This window comes from Lycium barbarum, chromosome 12 (genome assembly GCF_019175385.1).
Source record: "Lycium barbarum isolate Lr01 chromosome 12, ASM1917538v2, whole genome shotgun sequence".
NCBI lineage: Eukaryota > Viridiplantae > Streptophyta > Magnoliopsida > Solanales > Solanaceae > Lycium > Lycium barbarum.
In genome coordinates this window covers 83,602,699-83,618,682 of record NC_083348.1, presented here as the reverse complement: position 1 = coordinate 83,618,682, position 15,984 = coordinate 83,602,699, and the positions used below count along the sequence as shown (strand labels likewise).

The following is a 15,984-nucleotide window of genomic DNA, read 5'->3' as shown; positions in this document are numbered from 1 at the left end:
GAGGCTAAAAGAGGTGAAATGTCCTACACAAGAATTTCTCTTTGCCCCGCCTACACTCTACTATACTTACACTACTACTATTTCCATTCATTTCATCAGGTTAACTTGATAAACCATGTGTTCATTTAATTTATTTTCTTTCAACAGTTATGGATAAATATAGGATTAAGAATCATGGAATTACTAGGCTGAGTCAGTGGTGGATCCAGAATTTTCACTCAAGGGGTTCAAAAAAAACAACAAAAGCTAAATATAAAAAACTATGTTGTCCCTGGGGATCGAATCTAAGACGCTAGATACAATTTTGAACAACCTGAACCGCTTGAGCTAACCTTTTGCATTTGTTCAGGGTGTTCAAAAGTCAATATATATACATAAATACAAAAAAATTATCCTATATATACACTGTAGTTTTTTGGCGAGGGTGTTCGGAACACCCTCACCGCCATGTAAATCCGCCCTTGGGATGAGTGACGAATAATAAAATTCTTTGCGATTGACTTAAATAGGTGATGAAATATTATAAATGGATCAACAAAGACTTTAGGGGCATTGATCATCAACCCTTTATCGCTCTAATTCGTGAAAATCAAATAAAACAAAACTACGAATAGTAAGAAAAGCGACTTGCAAGCTGTTATTTTATTCTGGTACATGTGTATTCTTATGGTACATGTGTATATACTACTACATTAATATAACCAAACTTGACGTCCAAGCAACTAATTTTCTTTTCTCTTGATGGAAAAAAAAAAAAGGAATATTAACTCCAGCTTGTTCCTTTCAAAGAAAAATCTGACCCTTTTTGTTCCTCTTCACCTTTCTCTCTCCTTAATGGTTTTAACAGAGCAGCACAGCAGCAATTCCATTTCCATCAAACTGAAAAGAAGAAACTACAAAAAGTAAGAGAGAACTTAACTCCATCCCAAAACAAGAAAAAAAAAATTGTTCACTTAAAAGAAAGTGCTTAAATATTCTTAACTTCTTTTCTGTTTAATTATTTTTCTTCATGTCTTTATACCTAATGTGTTTTTTTTTTTTTTTTTTTTTTGGATGGGATTTTGTTTAGCTCAGAGAGAGGAAGTAGACGAAGCTAGAGAAACAAAAATCGACCAAATTAAATTTGGGATGTGCATAACAGAAATAGCAAAGAAAATATGACATGGTGCAGTCAATCCAATGGTGAAACAGTCCTCCCTATTATATCATCAGAGGAAAATAATGTTATGATCACCTCAAAAAGATTCATAACTTGCCCTTCATGTGGACATAGCATAGAGCTTGAACATCAGGTATTGATGATACTAATGATGATTTTTATTATAATTCTTTCAATTTTAAATAATTGTTAGTAGGTGCAATTTTTATTTTTATTGTTGGCTCCTAATTTTGGGTGCGTAATTAAAATAGAGGGGAATACTACATGATTTGCCTGGTCTACCAGCTGGAGTGAAGTTTGATCCATCAGACCAAGAGATTCTTGAGCATTTAGAAGCAAAGGCCCTATCAGACACACATAAAATTCATCCACTTATTGATGATTTCATTTTGACCATTGATGGCCAAAATGGTATTTGCTATACTCATCCACAGAAATTACCAGGTAATTTTTCATTATTAATTATGATCTTATATTTACATTATGATGATTCATCATAAATTACTTAGTTTGAACTGGTTACCGCTCTACCAAAACTCTGAACTAACGGAGGTATTCCTGTATATGAGAACACAGTAACGGAGAAGATCATAGCCAAAATAGGATTCGTTTTGGCTAGAGCGTTCAAATCAACTACCATATATTTTTTGACACGTGTTTGCCGTAATGCTAAAACTACGGCGCCCACTTTATTTGGAATTTGGACCACCAATATAAACAAGCTCACACTGGCGGAGTTTAAGATAAAAGATAATGCATCTAAATCCACATAAAAGGAAGTTGTGTAATTACTAAGAAGTTTCATGATGTATTCTTGTCCGGATTTTATTCCTTTCAGGATTTATATTCGGATTTGTTATAAGAGTGGGTCATACTTAACATTGTTTAGATTAAAAGTTTCCTAATTTAGTAGGCAATTTTCTCTTTAGTTATTTACTAGATTAATCTTCCTTTCTTCTTGATTCTTGTTTCGTGAGAAATCTTCAACCTATGGGGATAATTCTGTTATATGTAATACTCAGGATTATACTAAGGGGTGGTTTGGTAGATAGTCGAAATTATCCCGGGATTAATTTATCCCATCTATTGGGATTATTTTATACCATCTAAAAGATGATATAAAATAATCCCAGTATAAGTGGGATAAGAAGGTATAAGCTGGGATATCCCAGCACTAATTTTTGTACCATGTTTGGTACAAGGTATAAATTTATCCCAGAATTATTTATGTTTGTCCAACATACCAAACAACGAATAACTAAGTGTCACCGTTAATTATTAACTATACGGTTTAGGAAATTTCCCAAGTGAGACAGTTTACTTGTAAAAGTTAGTAATTGCTTATAGAGTTTGGATTCTGAATTTGTTTCATTATTTTCTTGGAAACTCCATGCCGTGAAATTCTGTTAATGGCAGCTACTTCTTTTTTCCCCTTTTTCTGGCTTTTTATTCTATAAGTTCATGCTTTTTTAGTCACTTGGTTTGAGAAGTTGTTACTAACAAAATACCCTTTAGTGGCTTACTGTTGAAACTTGAAAGTGCGAACTGGATTGAGAATTTCATTCTTTCTTCCATGATCCAAAAGTGGAAAATACTTGGTTAAGGGAGTTAAGTTACCTATTTGGTAAAAAGTTACTCTTTCAAGATATATACCAATGTCAATGGAGTGTCTTATGGGAGTCTTATGCAACATACTCCTATGAAGTTTGTTACAGATTTTTTAACTATAATTTATAATGGTAGTGTTCAAACTAGTTTATCCGTACCTTGATTATTTCACTAAGTACCTGCTACCTCTTACCAATACAAATATCGGATAACTCTATTAATCAAAGAAAGTATGTTGTAGACTTTGTTTGCATTATTTGTGTTACACCACTAAAAACAAGAGAAATTTCGAGATAGGTTAGTTAGAAATTGCTTCGTACTTTTGAAATTCCATATTTCCGACAGACCTCCCTTAAAAATTCGCATTTTATTAGTAGTGTAATGTGATTACGTGTTTCATTTTGAGCTACTTAATTATTAGATCAGTTTTATGGTAAACGATAGCATCTAACATCGTCGGAATATTTGCTAAATTTATTTTCGAATTTGAATATATCAGATACGAGCGATTCATAAGATGATGGGTCATATTACAGAAAAGCTAGGGTCATAATCAGTTTGATGGTAATAATATACTTGCAGGTTGCCATAGATCAAGTAAATTCTTTACTTGTTATTGTGACAAGAGTATATGCCACACACGCACGTGCAGATATAGATTTATACATAATTATTGAAAAGAGGACGAAGAAAAATAAATACAGAAGTGTAATGAATTGTCAAGCCAAATTAATAGTAAATATGATTGGCTTCATGACCTTCAAATACTGAATAGTTGCATGTCATTTTCAAAGAAAACACCCATTCATTCCTACGTTTTGCATGCACTATCCAGGGATGAGCATGGAGAATATATAGTAATATATATGTACTAGGTTTGCATTACTAGTATTAGGTATCAGCATCCACTAACTAAAAATTCTGAATACGCTACTACCTGCAGGAGTGAGCAAGGATGGTCAAGTGCGTCACTTCTTTCACAGGCCATCAAAGGCATACACAACGGGGACTAGAAAACGTCGAAAGGTCGACACTGAAATTGATGGTGGTGAAACAAGATGGCACAAAACAGGCAAAACAAGGCCAGTTTACATAAGTGGTGTTCTCAAAGGTTACAAGAAAATATTGGTACTCTACACAAATTATGGTAGGCAAAGAAAGCCTGAGAAGACAAATTGGGTAATGCACCAATATCACTTAGGTGAAAGTGAGGAGGAAAAAGATGGAGAATTAGTTGTTTCAAAAGTTTTCTACCAAACACAACCTAGACAATGTGGATCATTAAGCATAAGAAAAGTACCAGTACTTGACAACAACAAGTCAAGATCTTTAAGCAGGCAAGATAACCCTGTCCTGAAAACAACAAACTTCGTCGATTATTATAGTCTTGATCCTTTCATTTCATACAATGTTGGGAGCCAAAATAGAGATAGCTCACCTCAGCTAATCCAAAATTTGGTTGTTCATGGTGATAGCTCATCCTTTATTATTCCTTCAGAAGCAAGGAAAGAGAAATGAGAAAGTAGGAAGCAAAAAGGAAGTTATTATTAAGATAAAAGAAAAAATGGAAAGGACTATTGGTGGTTGTTGTAATGTATAATACTGTCGAGGTAGTAGTCTAATAAGTTAAAGATTGAACCAACTAATGAGGATGGAGGAATAAAATGTTTACTTTTAACTCATGAGAAATCTACTTTCTTTCTTACTAATGCATAGTCAGTCTTGTTTAGGACTTCTTTTTGTTTTGTTTTTAAGGGTAGACGTGTTCATTATTATTCATCTTTTTCCTCATGATTTATGTATTTAAGATGTAAAGGTGAACAACTACGTCTTCTGCTTAATATAATTAAATTTTTCTTTATATTCAACTTCGTCATGACTTATAGTTGCTCCTTGGTACCTCTTGGCTGGAAAAAGAATGTATAGACTGCAAACAAGTGAGTATATGTCTGCTTTCCGCCCCAATATTGGATAGCTAAACTAATGGGAAAATTTTCTTTTTAAGATTATTTTATGGTTGAAGTGTTAAAATTTACATTGCTTCTATGTTATGATTTACATTAATGATAGAATATTTACTTCACTTTTAGTGTAGGAATATTCTAGAATATTTATTTTCCTTCTAAGTGTAGGATCTACATTAATTACATAATATGTAGTTTCTTTTTAGTTTCATATTTATAAGGAAAATAGCATATTTTCTTTTATTTTATTTGTTTTAGTTCTCTATAAATAGTGATTTAGTCTCTTATTCTCAATGAAAGAAACAGTGCAAAAATCAATAAAAAGAGTTTTCGTTCATTCTCTCTTCGATTTTCTCTCTTTTTTCCCATTCCATAACATTAACAGCACAGGACAGGTTATTTGATCTTCGTTTCCTTTTAGGGCTTGTTTGGTATGATGGATAAGCAAAAATAGTCCTGGGATAAAAATTTAGTGCCGCCTTATTCCACGTTTGGTTGGAATAAAAACTCGGAATAACTAATCCCGGGATTATAGTGTTTTTTTATCCCCAACATTGAGGGTGGGACCGAGATTAGTTATCCCGGGATAACTTGTTTGTAACCAAACGAGCCCATTGTCTTAGGAGATATTATAACTTCATAATTTGGCCTACTAAGAATTCTGAGTTCTAGTTTGTCGCAGTAGGCAGCATTTGCACATAACTTGCAAATACTGTCTTGAAATGGTGATTTACGTTAAGTTTCGTTTGAAATGAAGCTACTTTTAGGTAACTTTTTTCCAGAAACTAAAACGGATTGTAGTTAATTTTTTGGATGTAATTCTTGGAAAATATGAAATATCATTTAAGCTCCACCAAACTACCTAAGGTGACCAAATCTATCAGTCCGTTCTTAAAATGTATGATATCTATGTCACATTGTGATTCACTTTAGCCCTTGCACACATTTAAGCTCTCAAGACAAAGGAGTATAACAATTTAGTTTTATTCCTATGTGGACACCTGACCCATTTACGTTTATCTTTGTTCGAGTTATAAACTATTGAGCCATACATTAAATATTTGATATTGCAATAGCGAAATTGGAAAGCAAAACCCTGAAGAAGCGTTTAGGCCTCAGCAAAGCTGCGAAAACTCCTCTAAGAACATATGTGATATGACAACTAAATACTAAACTAGGGAAAACATCTATATAAATAATTCTGATTTCCAGTTGACAAAATCAACAATACAGCCAACATACCCAGTGAAATCTCACAACGTGAGGTCTGGGGAGGGTAAAGTGTATGCAGACCTTATTGCTACCTTAGAAGGTAAGTGTCTGTTTTCGAGAGACCCCCGGCTCAAGAGAAAACATGGCAAAAAATATCAGATAAGGACAAGCAATTCAAAGCAGTATGAAAATGAAAATAATGAAAGCCAGAATTCTTAAGGTCAGACAAGGGCAAAATCAACAATAGCTTACAGGAAACAAAGTTAAAAACGAGAGCCAAAACGGAAAAAAAAAAAAAAACTCAGCAGGAATTCTTACACAATATGCTTGTCCTGGGAACTGGCATTTACATAACGTGGTCCTACCAACCATTAACATCTAACACAGGGAAAGAAGAAATGAATAAAACAAACTTAAAAGCTAGAGCCAGCCCCAAAACGGGGGTTGCTACGTGTACTAGATGTCTCTCAACACACCAATTTCAACTCTGAGGCGCAGCAGCTCATTAAACAATCTTCCTGAAACAACCAACGGCAAACAAACAACAAAATGTCTATAAACCAGTAGAAGATACCCCAGATAGGAAAACAGTCTAAGTTACACCAATGGTTAAGTTAGCAGCAGCAGCAGTTATAAAAGCTTCTGTCAACAGGTAATGTGGCCAAAGATCTCCATTAAATCTCCTAAGATGTCAGAGAAGTCACCTGGTCATATTGGTGAGTTACTTGAAACCTTTTTACAAAGAGGAGTGGAAGCTACGATTTCTGGAGAACACATTTTTCATATAAAGCTAGAATGTCCTTCTTGTTCGGATTCTTCAATTGGAGCAGTTCAGCACCAAAATTATGCTTCGTGAGCTCTTGCTTCAGTTTCTGCACCGTGTATTTGGTATAATCCTCGGTATTTGTTTGTTGACTACTAGTACCATCATCTTCCCTAAACTCGGAGCCCCCATCTTCTGGGCAGGTGAATGTCATGGGGCTGGCCGTACTCTTTGACCTCTTATTTCCCTTGGTCACTCTATCATTTGTGCCCATATCAACAAATTCGACACCGGCTTCATATTCTTCTACCCTGGCACGTTTTCCATGGGAAGCAGTTCTAAGTTTGCTATCTAATGCTGTTTCATTCAGCCGAACTGTGGTTAACCGTTGCTGAAGAAGATCCAGCTTTCCTTGTGTAGTTTGCAACTGAACAGATAGTGCTTCCGCCCTATTGTTTGCCTCAGCACGTGCAGCACGCTCAGTCTCCAACAGACTCTCAAGGACTTGCACAGTACTGGCTTGCTGTTCATTATTTGATTTCAGAAGTGATTCAATTTCCTTTTCCCTTTCTTCGACTCTGGCCTCAAGTATTGTAACTTTTGACTGCGCATCGAACTGAGATGCACGACACCTCTCCACTTCATCAACCAGGTCATCTCTTTGCCTCTCCAAGTTTTGTATGTTTCTCTCGTTCCTCTCAATCTGAGCCAATCTTTCCATAGCTACTCGATGGATTTCAATCTTTTCTTTCTGGGCAGTAGCTGCTTCAACCCTTGCTTTATCAGCCAGCTCAGTTGCTCTTTTCGCCTCTCTTTCAGCTGATTTACATCTATCCTGGACATCTTCAAATCTACTGAACTCAGACCGATACTTCTGCTCCAGATGGACTTTCTCCTGTTCCAGAATCCTAACTTCTCTTTCAAATGATTGTGCAGTAGCATTTATGCTCTCTAACCTTTCACCTAATTTTTTAATTTCAAGCTTTAAGGATGAGACTTCCAGATCATAGTTCTTTATCTTTGACTCAGCAACCTGTGTAAGGGAAAGATCTTAGTATAGCTATTAGTAGAAATACATTTTTTTTTCTTTTTTTGAGTAGGTAAAGTATGCCATTAGTACAGATACCTTGCACATATATTGGGCTAACCATACAATGTACACATCCATAATGAGTTATATTGCTAGAGCAGCAAGTTGGTGTTTTTATGAACTGAGATATTTAATGTGAAGATCTAATGGGCTACTCTTTTCATATTATAAGGAGCTATGCCAGGTATATGACAACCATCTTGCGGTATGCACCAGCACTGCGACAAAATATCTAAAACTGTCAATCCATGACAAATTAATACATGGCTACCGATAACTACAGTGCTGGGAGACGAGCTTTCATAAATCTGAGGAACAGATATCGGATGATGGAGGTAGCGATGGCTTCTGCAAGCATGGAATTACAGGGTCAGATAGAGCAAGTTTACTATCTCTCCCAACCCCCTCTCCCTCTCTCGCTCTTTCTCACACTCACATACATTTTCACCACCCTGTTTGAAATTTCCAGACATAAATCAGGTGCAGGTACACAGCAAACTAGTTTTAAAAAGCAGACGCTCACCTTCAACTCCAAATTTAATGTTGACAAACGCTGCTCAGCCTGCTCAAGTTTTGCTCCCTTCTCCTTAATCTCCTCTTCCTGCAGTTTCAAAGGAAGAGTAAAAATCTCGATTACTATACTGAAAAGAAAAGGTAAAAATTTCTATTATCATTTCAGAATACTAAGCAGGCTGGCCGACACAGTCCAGCAAGCAAAGTACAAGAGAAGCTTAACTGCGCAGAGTTAGGCACCATATTAACATTTTACTGAGGTTTGAAGGTGGAGGGAAGAGAAGCAACAGAAAATGAAGGGCAATAAGTAGCATCAGTCCGTTAAGTAGAAATTCACCTTATTAGCCAAAGTACTCGAAAATTCATCCCTTAAAGCATCTTCTCTCAATTGTGTTTGCTTGTTACTGCGCTCTTGGACAGCTGCTGCCTTCTCAAGAGCATTCTTTGCTTCCTTGACAGCAATGTCGTATTTATGTTTCCACTCCTCTGCCTCCTCTTGAGCAGATTCAGCTTGCTCTTTGACAGCATTAACCCTGGCTTCTGCAGCACTAGTTCTTGCCTTCAGAATACTTATCTCTGCATTTGACTGTTCCTCCCCAGCCTTCTGCTTCGTAAGTACCTGCTCGTATTTCCTTTTCCATTCCATGGACTCGATTCTAGTAGAATCTAATGTTTTTGATAAGCTGGTATATCTTTCTTCTAACGTACTATGTTTACTCTGCAAATTTGCAATACGGCTTGCATAATCTTCTGCAAGCTTCTTCTTGTCACTGGTGGCATCTTCATAGCGCTTCAAATATTCAGATTTAAACTTCTCACTAGCTTCTAGTTGTTTGTTAAGGAAACTCATCTTATCCTCAATGGAACGACACTTCAATGCAAGTGCAGCTTTCTCTGACCCAATTTGGTCTATTTGTTTATTGATGAGATCACAAAGTGGCCCCTCCAAACTGCTAAATTCAAAATGAATCACATATACATTCCTAAACGGAAGTGCTTCAGTAAGAACTATGGATTCAAACCTTTGTTGCAAGAAGACTAGTAGCTTTCTCCATTTTTCAGGACCTTGACACATTGCTTCATATTTGGACACAGAATCATCAAGAACCTACATACGACATGGATTTACATCGTAAACAATTCATTGAACAAACACTTTTAGTTTAGGTGTTGAAGTCTAAATAGGTGTTGAAGTCTTACAATGAATACTTACTTTGAAGTCTTACAATGAATACTTACTTTGAGCACGGTATCTACTTTTGCATCAGGAGCATGACAAGCTTTTCTCAGTCTATTTTCCATGTCCTGTATCGCATTTGAACATTGTAGAGAAGACTCCCTAAAAGCATCCTTTCTAATGTCCTACATTAGAATCAACGCAGAACACCATATTTTTAGGAGATATTTCAAAGTACAGTTAATACGCAAGTGAAGATCTAGAAACAACTAAATTGTTTACATGTCCAATCACTTTAAGGGCGAACTTAAGCTTTCGCCAACTATACATAGTTCTTGTGGATTAAGGGCGAACTTAAGCTTTCGCCAACTCTACATCGTTCTTGTTGACCTTCTTCTAAATATTAAAGTGAAAGAATGGGGCAGAAAAAATAAAACCTCAAATGCTTTCTTTATGAAATTCTGGAGACGTTTCTCATATTTGGTTCTGATGGATCCAGTCCCTACAGCTGTAGCATTAAATGCAGCCATGGACTTATGGACAGCATCTTCATGTGCTTCTCTTAGTGCTGCCTGCAATTACAAAACTATCAGTAGATATTTTTAAATTGAATTACTTATCAAAGCAGCAGTACTTACTTCCTCCGGAGGCTTAGAACGATCAAAAGAAGACATGTACGTTTCAGCAGCCAAATCATATGCTCTTTGACATTCAGCTTCCTCAACACTCTGCCACAGCGAAATCAGTCAACAAAATTCATATCATGTGCAAGGTACAAAGGATCAAAAAATAGGTTACTAGCATGTATGCTTCATCTGGAAGCTACTTTTCACAAATACATTTATGGATGGGAAGTAGAATAATATCCACAAGATACTCCATATACAATTCGCTAGCTTTTTTCTATGACGTAGGAACTAACTATACTAATGTTGGAAGAATCACTATATACAAGTAGCGTACCAAAATGTATGAGAAACCTAGACCAGAAAAGGAGCTGTCCACAAGTAGTCAAGTCGAATTAAAACAAGAAAGGCAGCCAAGAAAAGAAAAACCTGAAGGGCCATGCGCAATTGGAAGACACGATTCTACAAAGAAGGTCCATAGAGCAAGATAAACTAATAGTTCAACTTTAGACAAACGACTTGCTGAAATTTTAAATTTAATCTATGAGGAGGAAGAAAGGCAACGTGAGTATAAAGATGCCATTTAATCATTCTCTTGTCAAACAAAACAATTAATAGTTGATTTAGTTAATAGTAGAGGAAATAAAGATGCATCTATTTAAATAATATTCGAACAAGAGTTTATGTTGCTTTACGAAAGTCATGACCGGAATATAAATATCACAAATATGATTAGTTGCTTCCATATGTATCAGTATTCAGTCCCTTATGACACAATATTTACCATAAGACTGAGAAATGCATGGGTCATGAAAACAATATATAAAGGTCAGTAGGTCACAGCCTCTAATACAAAATATCAATGACTCTTGGTTACAATTGATGCACATAAAAACATCTAAAGCAAGAATAATCTTTTTTCCTAGTTTATCCTCAAAGTGTCCGCGACCAAATAATATATAACAACTCATACTCCTACAGATACAGATAAGAACATCAAAGACATCAAGCAGATTGAAGAAGCAAAACGTGCTAATATCTACAGCACTAACAACACTGACCTGCCATGAAGATGTAATTGTGGGCACTGCCCCATTGTTAAGAGCATCAACAAAGGACTGAGTTATACGGGCAAATATCGGCCCTGTCATTACAGTAGCTCCAAACTGCTTGGGTTTAGTCCTCTCAAAAACAAATCTTGTCAAAGCATCAAGACCAGCTTTAAACTCCGGCCTTAGTTTTTCTATCTGCATGTGAAATGAAAACACATTAAGAAAACTATAAAGGGTTAATCCCACTACAAGTAAAAGAATCAGATAGTAATTATAATCTGAGAGAATGTACAAAATGAATTATTAGCACCGACAGGTATTTGGTCAAGCCGTTGTAGCTCAGTTTCATTGCTCAGTGGCCGCACAAGGGTGAAGCATTCTCTGTCAGGGAAAAGAGCACGAATGGACTCCCTAATCTGCAGTCACAAGTTTAAATTTTTTAATCTACTATGGGAACTTGTTTAAACAAATTATGAGACAAAAACAAAATCAAGTGCAAGTATTCTACAAGATCAGCCAGCCAGTCGTTAGGATAGAGGATAATCGTTTTTTGAATAAGTAAAGCAGAACTACCACCTGATCAAAAAAAGTAGGAAGAACTACCATTGATGTCCTTGAGATAGAGAAGATTACTAGTAGCAAGTCAGCTTTTGTGGATAAGCAAAATGAAAGAAGAAGAATTTAAAGGGAGTACCTCATTTTTAGCGGCTACATCTCTCCTACCACCTTGAACTGGCCGCAAAGCCAGCTCTAGGTAGTCCCGTGGTGTTATCTTGTGATTATCCTCAGCCAAGTCTAAATAAAAATCCTATTCAAAAGAAAAAAGAAATACGTGTATGCCATTCACTTATAATTCAGATGAGAGCACCTTAAAAGAAGCTAAGCTGATATTAATATTTAAATTTACCCTAAGCAACCAAACGAAGATTGGGGAGAACTGTCCCAGCTCAGAGACACTGGTCCTTCCTCCAGAGGCTCTAACACGTATATGCTTAGTCATTTCAGTGACAAGAGAGAGGCGATCAAGTGCAGCTTCATCAATACCACCCATCTAAATTAATAAAAATGTTAGGGAACTAGTCTAAATTGGATACAAGTCAAACAAAAAGTGCATAACAAGCAGACTGTGAAAACAACAGAGGTATACAAATCAGGAGGAGGATAGGGACACATCTTGTGAGAATGTCTTTTCTCATTAGTAACTATAAGTATAAAGACATTCTTGCAAGACACGTACCCTTAACCTTTCATGATTGAATGATTTATCTCGTAAGAATGTCTTGTCAGAAAGAGATAGGGGATCCATGCCTGAGTAGTTCAAACCTGGTTATAAACGAACATACTCGAGAGGAGGACTGCCAAGGAGAATATCTGTGTGCTGTATGTTCCCTGTTGAACAACTAAAAGATGAATAAGGAGGAAAACATAAATAGTTGTGTGTGTGTTTGGGGGGGGGGGGGGGGGGGGGGGGGCGGTGGAGAGGAGGTTTTTGATGACAGATAAAAGGTATTCCTCAAGTTTCTATTCCTTTAAAGTTTAATCCAACCCGAAATGTATAAGATATAAGATAGTGAGGAATAATTATTTTTGAGGAGTAAAAAAAAATACTCATTGAGGAACAATTACGCAGAGTTGACAGCATTTCTTTATCACTCAGTGGGGGGAAGGAGGGAGGTAAAAGTAAAAGCATCTGCTATAAGGAAATACGAGCATGGTGAATCGAAGAAAGTTGTCCCTTTTTCCCCGTACAACAATGATAAAAATGTTTAAGCACAAAATCTAACCGTTTGATCATAAGCATCTATTCCTTCAGTGTCCAGCAGTAGAAGGTTGTATTCTGTTCCATCAAGAGCTGTTCTTCGTAAAGGTGCACTCCACAACCAAATGCCTTTGGTACATGGGCGATGAGTTGGTGCTACTTGAAAGCCACTGCTCCTCCCAAGAAGCTACATCAAATGCAGGAAACTCACGGTTATCTGGTTTTTATAACTAGGAAGCTCTTCCTTACATTAAATATCTAACATCAGAAAGGAAATGGGCAAAGAAAGGAAGGAAGTTTGTTTTCCTGATAAATTTAACCATACGATAAATCAAACAAGTCTCCTAAAGCAAAACACTAGCTATCTTTTTATTATGGTTTTGGCTCACGGGTTGACGACAAGCTACGCTATTGCTATCAGTAAGGCTTGACAGCAGTATATGCAAAAAGTGCTTAAATAAATTAAAGGGGGAAAAAAAGGAACACTCTGCACAATGGAGATAAAATTTACTTCATGAGGCAAAAAGGAGTTTTTTTTAATAGGACAGTAAATGTCATATTAAAAGTAGAGCAGCCTAGCAATAAGATGGTGCAAAGGCAGAACATTGGTCAGGGATCCTTCATTGCAAGCAACAAAAAGGAAGGAATCCTGCTGTATAAAAACCTGTTCGTGTAAGATTCTATGAAATCTAGCATGTTATTTTCATCCTTTACACCCTGTAGGTAACACCAAATGGCCAATAGCCATAAACATTTTTATTTTCAACTTCTATACAGTATCTGCCTTCCCCTTAAAATATCTGGCATTCCTTTCCTTGCATATACCCTAAGAGACACAAGCAGGTACCGTGCTCCTGTTTTCACTTCAAACAGGAGGAGAGTTACTCGAGGCAGAACAAGCTTGCTGCACAAGGCAAAAAATAAGGAGTTCTATAAAGATTTGCACAAAAAGCCAGCGTCCAGTTTATCAGAACACTTTCCCCATTTAGTTAAACAGCATTTCCTAAACTTTCCAACACATTTAACAAAAACTGCAGGATATTATGTCCTCGACAAGTAGGAAAACGAAGAGGCTTCTCAGAAGTTCTTTTAATGGTAACATTTGTACGTATTAGTAAAAGACAGTAGACAGGTTGTACTGAAAACATATTTACAAGTGATCAAATGAAAATAAAGAATAAAACTGATCTGCAATCCAACGAGATACCATTTTACGCCGCAGCGGCTTTAGTCTAATCATAAGAGCGCAATGTGTCATGTTTGGGTTAGGGCATGTCACGGGTTTGAACACTGCCACAAACAACCTAGTATTTAAGTGAAAATGATAAAGGGATGAGCTTATTATCCATCAAGCTTCGAATCATGCGCCATTAGCCCTCGGATATTTCTCGATCAATTATAAAAAAAATAATATCATTCTATAACTTTTTTTTGAAATTGAATATCATTCTACAACTTTTACAAACTTCTAGAATTCAAATCTATTTAACTAGTAATATTAAAGTTTTGATGTGACGTTTTCTCTTTGAAACTAATAAATTTCATCATTACTTAAATATTTTCTTTCACTTCTATAAATATGTCAAACAAATATGTTAAATTCCTGCACAATCAAATGGTGTCGCATAAAGTAGGAAACAAAGAGAGCATATGTTAATTGTGTACTTCACTTCGAAGAAATGCACACGTATCTTCTAGTTTCTCAGGTTATTCCAGCATTCTTTGATGCTTTTCTATTTCAAAAAACAACTTGGCAAACTCGTGCACTCAAAGGTGGACCTAGTGGTCAATAAGTGGGTTGAAAACCATGAGGTCTTGGGTTAAGAACTCAGCTTTTTCATATACGTCCAAGCCTTTTGGACACAGCTACCCAATATATGCGTTGGTGAGAGGTGGCAGGTACTTCGTAGAATTAGTTGAGGTGGGCGCAAGTTGGCCGGACACCACGGTTATTAAAAAAAAAAAAAACTAGGTTATAAAAAGCTATGTACTTTGTAAAACTAGTTTATCCAAAAAAACTAAGTAGTAGCTATTACTAGGTCACAAAGTCTCACTTCAAATTAAAAACTACAACACCTGCAAAATCATTAACCCTAATAAATAGCATAGATAACCAAAGATAGACAAAAATAAAAAAGCTTGCTTTACTGAAATATTAAATTATACACTAATGTGTACCTGGTTTAATATAAAGCTCTTGCCTTGACGAGCACGACCACAAACGGAGACAACGCCAACTGGCTCCTTAACAAGTTGAAGTACCGCTAGGGCTTCAGGATCTATCTGGAACTTCCCTTTCTCATCGCAATACACGAAACGTATCGGCCTCGCCGGTCCCGTTGCAACAACATTCATAGATGACCGCTTTGGAGGCGACGGCGACGGTGACGGAGAATCTTGTTCCGGCGAGTCTACGGTGGAGCCTCTGCTGAAAAACCTCAGCATATTCGCGAAAAAAGAAGAGAAAGAATATCGAGTTTCTTTTTTTATTTTTTTTATTATTTTATTATTTTATAAATAGAGAAGAGAGGAAAAAAACAAAAAGCGGAAAGTAAGGAGACTTGGAAGTTTTTATAGGTTGGTCGACCGTGAGGAGATTTAGAAGAAGCTTGAATTTACATGTGCCCTTCGTAGATGACACAAACCGAATCAAATCGATAATTTAAATTAAATTAGAACAAAAATATGAAGTTATTAACTAGTAATTTAGTTTGTTATCAAAAAAAAATTGATCGTGATTAATTTGGTTTGTTTTTAATTAAAAAAAGTCAAATCAAACCAAACTAAATCAACCAGACATTATATTTATATGTATATATAATTTTTTTAAAATATATTGTACATGAAAATATTTATTGTAATATAATTTAAAAATTATTTCTTAAAAAGTATCACTTTTTATTTAGCATATTATTTTAATTTTAGACTTAAAATTTTGAATGATTCAATAAATTTTATGGCCCGCAGATGTTAGTAACTCGAACCAAAATCAAATCAACACTAATGCTAATAGCTATCAAAGAAATTAAAGAATGACAATAATACCTATTTCTTAATTTTG

At 35.9% G+C, this 15,984-nt stretch overlaps 2 protein-coding genes across 6 annotated transcripts; one reads left to right on the top strand and one right to left on the bottom strand.

Moving 5' to 3' along the window:
- The first annotated feature begins 746 nt into the window (after positions 1 to 746).
- On the top strand, positions 747 to 4,630 carry LOC132623708 (NAC domain-containing protein 73-like). 2 transcript variants are annotated; one of them, XM_060338495.1, is made up of 4 exons: positions 747 to 902; positions 1,070 to 1,292; positions 1,411 to 1,603; positions 3,711 to 4,630. In XM_060338495.1, the coding sequence occupies exons 2-4, from the start codon at positions 1,158 to 1,160 to the stop codon at positions 4,283 to 4,285; spliced, it is 903 nt and encodes a 300-aa protein (XP_060194478.1). In that variant the 5' UTR covers positions 747 to 902; positions 1,070 to 1,157; the 3' UTR covers positions 4,286 to 4,630. The 2 variants fall into 2 exon arrangements, with proteins under 2 accessions (XP_060194478.1, XP_060194479.1); XM_060338496.1 differs by having other exon boundaries at positions 754 to 902; positions 1,075 to 1,292.
- Positions 4,631 to 6,140: 1,510 nt separating this feature from the next.
- Positions 6,141 to 15,445, bottom strand: LOC132625173 (uncharacterized). Of its 4 annotated transcripts, XR_009576690.1 has the most exons (15): positions 15,102 to 15,445; positions 12,949 to 13,110; positions 12,488 to 12,553; positions 12,072 to 12,215; positions 11,859 to 11,972; positions 11,479 to 11,580; positions 11,174 to 11,359; positions 10,125 to 10,214; positions 9,924 to 10,058; positions 9,549 to 9,671; positions 9,332 to 9,417; positions 8,647 to 9,259; positions 8,320 to 8,397; positions 6,648 to 7,739; positions 6,141 to 6,461 (listed from the first exon to the last, which is right to left on the bottom strand). XR_009576690.1 is itself a non-coding variant. In XM_060339991.1 (14 exons), exons 1-14 carry the CDS (start codon positions 15,366 to 15,368, stop codon positions 6,699 to 6,701), a joined length of 3,207 nt encoding a protein of 1,068 aa, XP_060195974.1. In that variant the 5' UTR covers positions 15,369 to 15,445; the 3' UTR covers positions 6,141 to 6,698. The 4 variants fall into 4 exon arrangements, 3 of the variants coding, with proteins under 3 accessions (XP_060195974.1, XP_060195976.1, XP_060195975.1); XM_060339991.1 differs by having other exon boundaries at positions 6,141 to 7,739; XM_060339993.1 differs by lacking the exons at positions 12,949 to 13,110; positions 15,102 to 15,445 and having other exon boundaries at positions 6,141 to 7,739; positions 12,473 to 12,559.
- Between the last annotated feature and the right edge of the window lie 539 nt (positions 15,446 to 15,984).